Source organism: Neophocaena asiaeorientalis, unplaced genomic scaffold (assembly GCF_003031525.2).
Source record: "Neophocaena asiaeorientalis asiaeorientalis breed wild unplaced genomic scaffold, Neophocaena_asiaeorientalis_V1.1 scaffold268, whole genome shotgun sequence".
In the NCBI taxonomy this organism is placed as follows: domain Eukaryota; kingdom Metazoa; phylum Chordata; class Mammalia; order Artiodactyla; family Phocoenidae; genus Neophocaena; species Neophocaena asiaeorientalis.
This window is the reverse complement of record NW_020173979.1, coordinates 6,201,250-6,210,744: the sequence shown is the minus strand read 5'-3', so window position 1 is coordinate 6,210,744 and position 9,495 is coordinate 6,201,250. Positions and strand designations below refer to the sequence as shown.

Below are 9,495 nucleotides of genomic sequence, written 5' to 3'. Positions count from 1 at the left end.
AGAGGGGAGAGGGGAGAGGGGGAGAGAGAATTTATTCTAAGGAAGGTCAGGCAGGCAGACTTGAAATTCAAGCAGGACTTCTATGTTACAGTCAGGAGGCAGAATTCCCTCTTTTCCAGGAAACCTCAGTTTTTTGTTCTTAAGGTCTTCAACGGATTTTATGAGGCCCACCTCCACATTAGAAAGGGTGATCTCCTTTATTTCAAAAGCCAACTGACTGTAGATGTTGATGCATCTACAAAGTAACTTCACAGCAACGTCTAGCTCACATTTGCCCAAACCACTGGGCACCACAGCGTGGCTGAGTCGACACACGAAATTAACCCTTGCAGTCCCTGCCTGCCTCTCTGGTTCACCTTACAGCAAACTCTGGCTTGACCTCTGGTTCCACCTCCAGTGACCTTACCCCTCCTCGAACGCCCCACGTTCCGCTTGGTACGGGGGCAGGTCTCTGCACCCTCTGGTTCCTCTTCTCCCTCCCTGTCTAGTTACCTCACATAGATGCTCAGGCCTCTGCTTGAGCATCGCTTCCCTGATACCATCCCCCGCACCCCCTGGGGCCATCCTTTACGTGAATTTGTGATGATGGGGCAGAACCGTATCTGTTTTGCTCACTAGAGCATCCTTGTACACTAGCGGGCAACAGTAGATGCTCAGGAAACATCGTCTGTGTGATGAAGACCCCAGAACTCCCCAGGTGCTGTTGCATTTGGCACTGCGGAGCCAAGTGGGAGCTGCGAGGGAGCTGTTTTAAGTGCAGAATGTCCCTGGCGACCTGGCATCGAGGCTCAGAAGATGCGGAATCAAAAGGTTTCACTTCAGAAATGCAGACGCGGCTGTGTGAGAAAGCGCTCTTTGTAGGAAGCCCTTCACGAACACTCTGAACTCCAACGTTGCCTCTAGCCTGCAGCCCAGGCCCCGGAGGGACCCTTTCAGAAGACTGCACTCTTGCCCTGCCAGCCTTAGAACTACTAGAGCATTTCCAGCAGGTCAACCTTTGCGTTGATCTGCATTTAAATGCCCTGTTTCAGCCCCAGCGCAAGCACACGAGGACACGGCTGCCTCGCATGAAAATCCACACGGAGCGTTGAATGGATTGTTCCCCATTTCTGTTTCGAGCTTTGTGGTGCTGACGAGGGCCGCACAAAGAATTCTTTGACCTACTGAATGGTGAAGGAGGCGGAGGGCAGCCACCTTCCAGGAGCCCCAACTCCAAGCCAGGAGTCCGACTGGGGGCCTGGGGTGATGCACGGGCAACTCTGGAGTCAGGCAGCTGAGCCTCATATTCAGGCTCCACTAGCTAATAGCTGTGTGACCTTGGGCAAATTAAGTACCCTCTCTGAGCTTCTGTTTCCTCATCTGTAAAATGAGGTTGATAATAATCACCACCTTGAAGTGATTATGAAGATTAGATGGGACTTTCTGTGGAAAGCCTTGGAGCGGTGCCTGGCTCTAATACCTTTGAATTATTCCATACAGTTTGAATATATATATACATATGTATATACTTAACCTCTCTGAGCTTGCATTTCATCTGTTTACATGCACAGATACATTCATACATATACATACACACACATGCACACATACATCTCCCCACCCCTTCTCAGCGAATTAAACTTAATTTTGTTTTGTAAGTTGGCAGCTCTGCCCGAGATAACTAATGAAGCCAAGGAAGCTGGAAAGCCAGTGTTGGAAACACCGAATCTGGACTCAGCCAGTGTCCCTGGACAAACGACCTCCAAGCCCCAGTTTTCTGGGCCTGCCAGCTTTCACTTTCTCTGGCGTCTCTTTTCTTGCCCCCCCTCTGCCCTCCCCAGATACTCCCTCTCCCCTCCAGGAGATGGTTTGGGAACATCTCCCAAGGGCAGTGAGGGCTGCCCTCCTTGGCGAGCTCTGGAACCCACGTCTGGCACAGGGAAGCACCATCATTTCCAAAGCAGGAAATCAGGTCTCCTCCCAAAGCCCTGAAGTTTACCTTATAATTACGGCCAATTATCTTTGTCATTTCAATCTGTGTTTCGTGAGCTTTGGGGAAAAGCGTCCGAGGGCCTGTTTTCATGGCATTTTCTTCTCTTTGACACGTGACACTTGGCACTCAATTAGCCCAGGAAGGAGGCATGTACCTGGGTCATTTCCTGCAGTCCCCACCCCAAGCCCAGCCCAGCCCAGCCGGGAAAGGGCGTGGAGCTCACCACACCGCTGTGCACATCTCTGAGGGCACGGCCCCAGCCCAAACCCAGGGCTGACACAGACATTTTAGTGACTATCCCGACTTTTCCTTCTTTCACTTGGGCTGGCAGGCCTTGTTACAGCCTCGCTGAGTGTCAGGAGACGCCGGGAGCTGTAACACACACCCAGGAACCTCTCAGCCATTCTAGACCAGAGCGTGGTCAGCTTCCACCCCATGAGGCACTGGCAGAGCCAGAGGGCGTGTGCTAAGCTGGCCCAGAGAAGGGGGTGTGCCTGGGGTCCAGGCAGAGAGGGCCGGAGTGAGAGGTGGGTGGTGGCGTGCCCCGGCCGGGCCCTCTGGGTTTCCGCCAGCCCCTCTCCTGGCTCTGCCCGCTCCCAGCACAGGGCCTCTGCTTGGTCAGCCTCCCTCCCTTCCCATCATCTGCTCCTTGCCCTTTAGATTCCAGCTCCACCCCCGCCGCCCTCCCCAGAGCAGCTTTCTCTAATCTTCACATCGAAGTCAAATCTCCCTACTTTCGGATGTCATAGCAACCTTGATTCCTCTTCTTTGTAGCGCCTTTCACGGCTGTCATGTCACATGTGCCTCTGAGATGACCGAGTGAATGTCAACCTCCCCCACTAAACCGTGAGCCCACGCGTGGAGGGGTCATGCCTGTTTTGCGTACCGCTGTCTCTCCAGTGTTAGCAGCGTGCCCGACGCAAGTGGCACCCAACAAATATGTGTTGAGTGAATGAATGGGAGACTGAACGTGGCTTGCATGCCTGTGCCAGTGCGTGGTGCTTACCCGGCCGCAGCCGCGCAGCTCCTGGGACATGCTCGAGAGGCCTCCCTGCCTGTGGGACTCTTTGAGCTTCTCCGGGGGCAGAAATAACGTTTTATCCACAATAGTGAGAGCCCTTCGTGAAGAGAAGGGCCTCTCTTTCATTGAACTGGGAGCTTCTGGGGCAGGAGGAACCCCTGAGGAGTTAGTGTCAGGAGCCTGGGCTATGGAATAAGAAGGCTCCTGGGTGAAGAGTGAGCAGAACCCAGAACTAAGATCTCATCTGTAAAATGGGTGTTTTTTAAGGTAGAACAGGATCCTATTTGTAGAGGCGCTTGCTAAGCCATAGTGCCTGGGGGCCCATGTTTTGACGATTATCCTGTGCTGTTTCTGGTGTCAGACTGAGGGACTATGTGGGAATCTAGAAGGCACGGCGCAGAGCAGGGGACTGGGGGTGATAGAGAAAACGAGACAACAGCCCTCCCACTTGTATTCTAGATACTCGTCACCTGCCAGGCAGAGGCTTGGGGAGGGGAGCTTCCTGCCCCCGTGTGCAAGCTGCTGCCTGCCCCCTGCTGAGGCTCTGACACCACCTTGCTGGGACCCATTCAGGTAGGGCATCCCCAGGCGGTCTTGCTTGCAGGGGTGAAGTGTGACGGATGCCCGTAGTGGCGGGAGTACGGGGTGTCGGTACTTACAGCTCCGTCACGTCCTTGGGGATGCCTTTGGGGAGGGTGCGGAGCCCCTTGTTGCTGCATCGCACCACCGTCTCCATGCAGGTGCACTGCTCGGGGCAGCGCGGCCCCAGCCGGCAGCTGCTCTCATCATTGCCTGTGGAGAGCCGGGGAGTGAGCATGGCGCAGGGCTGGGAGGCCCATTTCCCGACCCAGCGGCCTGCAGGAAAGGGAAGCCCTCCGCTCCGAGCCACAACTGGGAATGAGGAGCTTGCTGGTCTTATCCGTGATTGGAAGGGAAAGAAGATGCACCTGGGCTGGGGAATAGGGCTGCCCATCTTCTACCACATTTAACATAAAACAAAGACGCTAAAAACTTCATTAACCAGGTGTTAGATATGGAAGAGGTTACTGTTAACCAGATCTGGATAAGCCAAATAGACTGAAGGAGAGGTCAGGGTAGGGGCAGGGCCCTATCTACTTCCCTCCTTCTCCTCCCTCTCTCCACACCTTCCACTATACAATCCCTCTGGCATGGTCAATGTGTTCCCAGCCCCCATTATACCTTAACCTCAGTTAATCTACAAACCAGTTCATCCGTCTCTAGATAACCTAAAGTTGACCAAGTAAAGATTGTGCTGGCTTGAATTTATGCAAACAAATATGCCCTCTGGAATCCTGACACTCAAAGCCTTGAATCTTCAGGTATTCGTACTGCCTAGCCAGGAATTTCCCAGAAGCTCATCTTGAAGTCTGTTTCTCATGAGCACATACTCTCAGCCTCATGATGATGCAGGCAGGAGAACTTCGGCCCAGGGCTCCCATGTACAGTTGTGTAGGTAGCGTACTGCACAAGGGTGCCCCACCATTTAATGGGCGCCAACCTCACTGTGGATACGGCAGATTAAGATATTTGGTACAACAGTGTCTTCACAGATGGCTGTGAAGTACCTCGTTTTAACAAAAGCAGTATATTATGACAGATTTCTGACTGATGGAGGTCAAATGTCTGTAGAAAGAGGCACCTGTTCTTAATTTGCACGACAGAGCCATGTGGGCTAGAAGCAGGCCTGCAGAGCCCTCCAGAGCTCGGGCTGCATGCTGAGGGCAGAGGAGAATCAGATCTCGGGGGGTCCTGACCTGCAGTTACCGCCTGCCTGCACCTCTTTTCTCTTGTAGCGTCCTCGTCTTCCCAGGTGTTGCTCCCCTGCCCCGCCCCCAGCCTTCTTACCTTCACAGGTGAAGTCCTGGATGGCCACGTCCTGGATGGGAATCTCCTTGAGGAAGAAGGGCTTCTGGCACCGGGGGTTCCCACTTACGATTCGCCTCTTCCTCAACCACTTGCCGAGCCAGGCCAGGTGGCAGTTGCAGTTGAAGGGGTTGGACAGGAGGTTTCTGGGAGGAGAGAAGGGCCCTCTCTGAATGGTTAGCCTCTACCCTTGTCCCGTGGGAGCTGGTCCTGGGATCCAGGTCTGCAAGCCTAGGGCCTGGCTCTCCAGGCAGGTCTGCTTCCGGTTCAGGGGAAGGAGAAAGGACGAAGGAGGTAGAAGGTCTGGGAAGAGGAAGGCAGACTCTCTTCTAAAACCCGGAGGCAGTCTTTGCAAGGGTCTCATTCCAGACCTCCGCGGATGGATACAGTAGCCATCCGTGCTCTCCTTTGTTCGATGAGCTCCAGCTGTGTGAACTGCCTCAATTCCTCCGCAGAGACTTTCTTACACTTAGAGCCTTCACGTGTGCTGCTCCTCCCGCCGGGGATGAATTTCTCTACGTTGTGCCTGGGCGGCCCCTCCTCTTCCTTCAGCCCTCAGCTTAAATGACCCCTCCTCAAAGAAGCCCCTCATCTCAAGGGAAATGAAAAGTTCTGCCCTGTCCCGTTCTCCCCCGTCATTTCCTCCACAGTATCCATCCGAGCTGGGAACCCCTCCCTCCTTGGACTCTCAATTCCCGGAGGGGAGGGACCAGGTCTGTCTGTCCTGCTCTGTATCTCCAGGAGCTAGCAGGACATCGGCATAGGCACTTTATACGAATCTGTCAGATGCACTGATGGGACAGATGGAGGGATGAGGGCAGCTATCACTTTCTGAGGGTTTTCTAGAGGACAGGAACTGGGCTGAGCGCTTTATAAATCCATTTTCTCATTCAGACTTGTCACAGCAACCCTAGGAAGGAGGGGACAGTATTCTCATCTCACAAATGAGGAATGTAAAACTTAGGGAGGTTACAGAAGAGGGCTGGAGAGCCCTTGAGGGGCTGCGGTTTGACATGGCAATTAAGGTCTCGGGAGTCAGTCCTTCCTGGGGTTGATTCTGGCTCTGACACTCAGTAGCTGTGAGAAGGTGGGCAAGTTCCTTCCCCTGTCGGAGCTGGTTCCCTTCATGCTTTGTGACGCTAGCCCTCTTGGCATCTTTCCTGTCTTTGGATTCCCAGTGCAGAGGCATCCAGGAGGGGTGAGAAGTGGGCTGAGATCAACCAACCCACCCATGCTAGTTCTAACCCTCTGTCCTCTATCTTCATGTCACTCATTCATTCAACTCACCCACTTATTCAACCATTATATAATGGGCTTAGTGCCAGGCTCAGGTGTAGGCACTGAGGATAGAGGCGTGAACAAAACAGTCATATATCCCCATACTTCATCCTTCTGGAACATATGCTCCAGCTGATGGGAGCTGGAGCTTAATTACAGAGTTAATTACAGACAACATGTAATTAACAACAAAAAGTATAGTATGTTAGGAAATGGTCGGTGCTACGGAAAAAATTAGAAGAGCAAGGCTGGAAGAACTGGGGGTGATAGCAGAGGGGTGGAATGGGGCTGAGGCAACTGATGTTTGAGCAAATAACAGGAGGGCAGGGAGCCAGGGGGAGGGCTTTCCAGGTAGTGGGAACAGCCAGTGCAAAGTTCTAAGGTGGAAGTGGGCCTGGGGCGTGCGCAGAACAGTGAGGCCAGTGGGGCTGGAATGCAAGGAGGTTCTGAGGGGCTAGACGGCATAGGGCCTTTAGGACGTTCTGTAACTTTGGCTTTTATCGCCAGTGGGGTGGCTGTATGGGAGCAGGACCACGGGCAGCCACAGGAGATGCAGCAATGGCCTTTCTCTTCCGTCTTCCCAAGGGTCTTTGGAGAAGGGAAGGGAAGGAAAAATGAACCACCGGCTAAGGGTGACAGAACCCCATAGAAATCCTATGAGAAACCGTAAAAGCCAACATGTGCCGAGTACTTTTTATATCTCAGGCCCCTGCTGTGCGTTTTACCAATATTAACAAATTCAGTCATAATAATCCTACGAGGTGGATTATGGGAAGGGACAATTAAAGCACAGAGAGATGAAGTAACTCTTCCAAGGCACACAGCTAACAGGAGGTAAAGCCAGGATATGGACCCAGAAAATCTGGCTCTAGAGCCCAAAGCTTTCACCATTATTCTAAACAGCCTCCCTTACCAATACAGTGAAGATTGTGGGCAGAGATATTCGTCCAGAAAGCTAGATTCTAACTGGTTCTGATACACGTTTAAGCAGTCAGTGACATCAATTTAAAACCCCCGTCACGTCACGTCACTGGCCTGCTTAAAACCTTCTGTGGCTTCCTGATGTGTTTTGGATAAAGACCAAAATGGCCCACGGCAGTCCTGTAGCCTGGCCCTGGTCTCCACTCCAGCCTTGCCCACTCTGTACTATGACCGCATTGGACTTTGCTCAGTCCTGCATATCTGCTCTGCTTCAACCTAGCACAGGGCCTTTGCACATGCTCTTCCCGCCGAAAGAAATACACTTCCTGCTTTCGCAAACAAGCCAACTCCCACTCACCTTCCAGAGCATAGCTCCAGTGTTCCTCGACAAAGCCTACGTTAGGCTCTCATATCACTGTGGACCTCCCTCCTGTGGCAACTCGCTATGCTGTGAGCTCCAGGAAGGAGGGTCCACGTCTGTGAATCCTCAGTAGCAAATGGTGCCTGGCACATGGAGGGAGGCTGCCAAGTGTTTACGTTGACAGATGGATAGATGACCTTGGGCCAAATATAGTAGGGTGTTGTGAGAGGAGAGGTCTGCAGGAGAGGAGCCCTGAATGAGTGCGCCATTGGTCCAGGGGGACTTACATGGTGGACAGGGAGACAAGCGTGGTGAAGGCTCCGGGGGTGATGGTGGTGATCCGATTGTCGTAGAGGGACAGCAGCCTCACTGAACTCAGGCCAGCAAAGGTGTCATTGCTCACACAGCTGATCAGGTTACTCCTCAGCATCCTGCAGGGAGAGGGGTGGGGTGAGCAAACACGGGTGTCATCCTTTCCCTCCTATGACTGTGCCACACTCGTGTGTGTGTGTGTGTGTGTGTGTGTGTGTGTGTGTGTGTGTGTTGGGGGGAGCTTAGCATGCCAAGTTCTTTCCCATCCAGGGCTTGGAAATGTCTAATGTCTCTCCGGCTCCAGGATTCAGCAGGCCAGGACAGCGCCCGGGCCTAGTCCGCTGCCCGCCAACCCTCACAGCCCCTCTGATGCCCCTGCTCTCCCATCTCCCCCACTCTGGCCTTGGCCCAGGCCCTGGGAACTCACAAGGTCTTGAGGCCGCTGAGGCCACGGAACACGCGCCCATGCACTGTTTCCAGCTGGTTCCCCGTCAGCATCAGCTCCTGCAGGCTGGCAGCTCCATCAAAGGCACCCTCTCTCACCTCCTTGATCCTATTGTTACTCAAGTTTCTGGAAGGAGGGGACAGAACAGGTCAGGACGCAGGGAGGGAATGGCTGGCCCTGCAGCCAGCTGGGGACTCTAAAGTGACCCCTGGCCCGAGGACTGGCTGGTGGAGGCTCCACCTTGGGCTTCCCTATGTTTGGTCTTCAGCACCTGTGCCTCAGGAAGCAGGGAGCCCAGCGCCCCCATGGGGTGTGGCTGGGTGGACTACCTGTGTGAAACAGACTGTGTAGCATTTGAAGTCTTTCAGTACGATTGTCTTTTCAATGCCCTGGGGACTGGCAGGTTTCGAATGGTTCTCAAACTTATTTTCTCTCTTCCACGGATATTCTCACTAAGTAGTGATTCTCAAGAGGAGAGCTGGAGGAAAATATAAAACATGCCTGCTCCCTACGGGGTGAGGCATTTGTAGAACCTTTGACTCTTTCACCATCTGAGATCCCTGATATAAATGAACCCTTTCTAGTTACTAGAGTTTGTGCGCTTATTATGTACTAGGCACCACGTGAGGGGTTTGACCAACAGAATCACATCAAATCCTCAAAACAACGCCCATCAGATGGGCATTTCCCTGCATCGGCAGGCAGACTCTCAACCACTGCGCCACCAGGGAAGCCCCCATTGTCCTGTTTTATGGATGAGATGACTGAGGTTCAGAGAGACTCCGTAACCTACCTACAGTCACACAGCTGATAGCACTGGGATCGGAGACCATGCTTTTGGGCACATAGAAAAGCCTCCAGTGAACCACTTTTCCCAAGTGAATGTTCCTTTGACGATGTGGATGCCCATCCCTTCTATTACTGCTCTGCAGAATTCAGGATTTGGAACGTTGTGTTTTCCTAAGTGGGCTCGGTCCTTTCAAGTCTCGGTGCTGCCATTTCCAATACTGCCCTCGAGCTCTGAGCGCGGGCTCTTCCCTCCGACCCCTAGCCACCACGCGGCAGGCTGGACGGGATAACTGAGCAGCAAGCACGTACTGCAGAACTATAGGTGCTGCTAGCGGCCGGGGGTCTCCACAGACCACCCAAATGTTCAGGCCTGAAAGGTAGCCCCAGCTGGCTGGCTGGAGCAGAAAGTGATGGAGTTACAAAATCTGAGGGAAGAATCCAGCTTCCCCAGCAAACATCCTGGGGGGCCTTTTTCTGCGAACAGGAGACCCGTAGGTGGAGACACAGCTGCT

General features: G+C 53.3%; 1 protein-coding gene across 2 annotated transcripts in view; it reads right to left on the bottom strand.

Moving 5' to 3' along the window:
* Positions 1-9,495, bottom strand: part of SLIT3 (slit guidance ligand 3) — a 597,102-nt gene that overhangs the window by 64,888 nt on the left and 522,719 nt on the right. For both annotated transcript variants that reach the window (XM_024753367.1, XM_024753366.1), the window contains 4 exons: positions 8,177-8,320; positions 7,725-7,868; positions 4,860-5,023; positions 3,653-3,785 (listed from right to left, as the gene is read on the bottom strand). In XM_024753367.1, the coding sequence (XP_024609135.1) occupies positions 3,653-3,785; positions 4,860-5,023; positions 7,725-7,868; positions 8,177-8,320 (585 nt within the window). The remainder of the gene's footprint in view (positions 1-3,652; positions 3,786-4,859; positions 5,024-7,724; positions 7,869-8,176; positions 8,321-9,495) is intronic.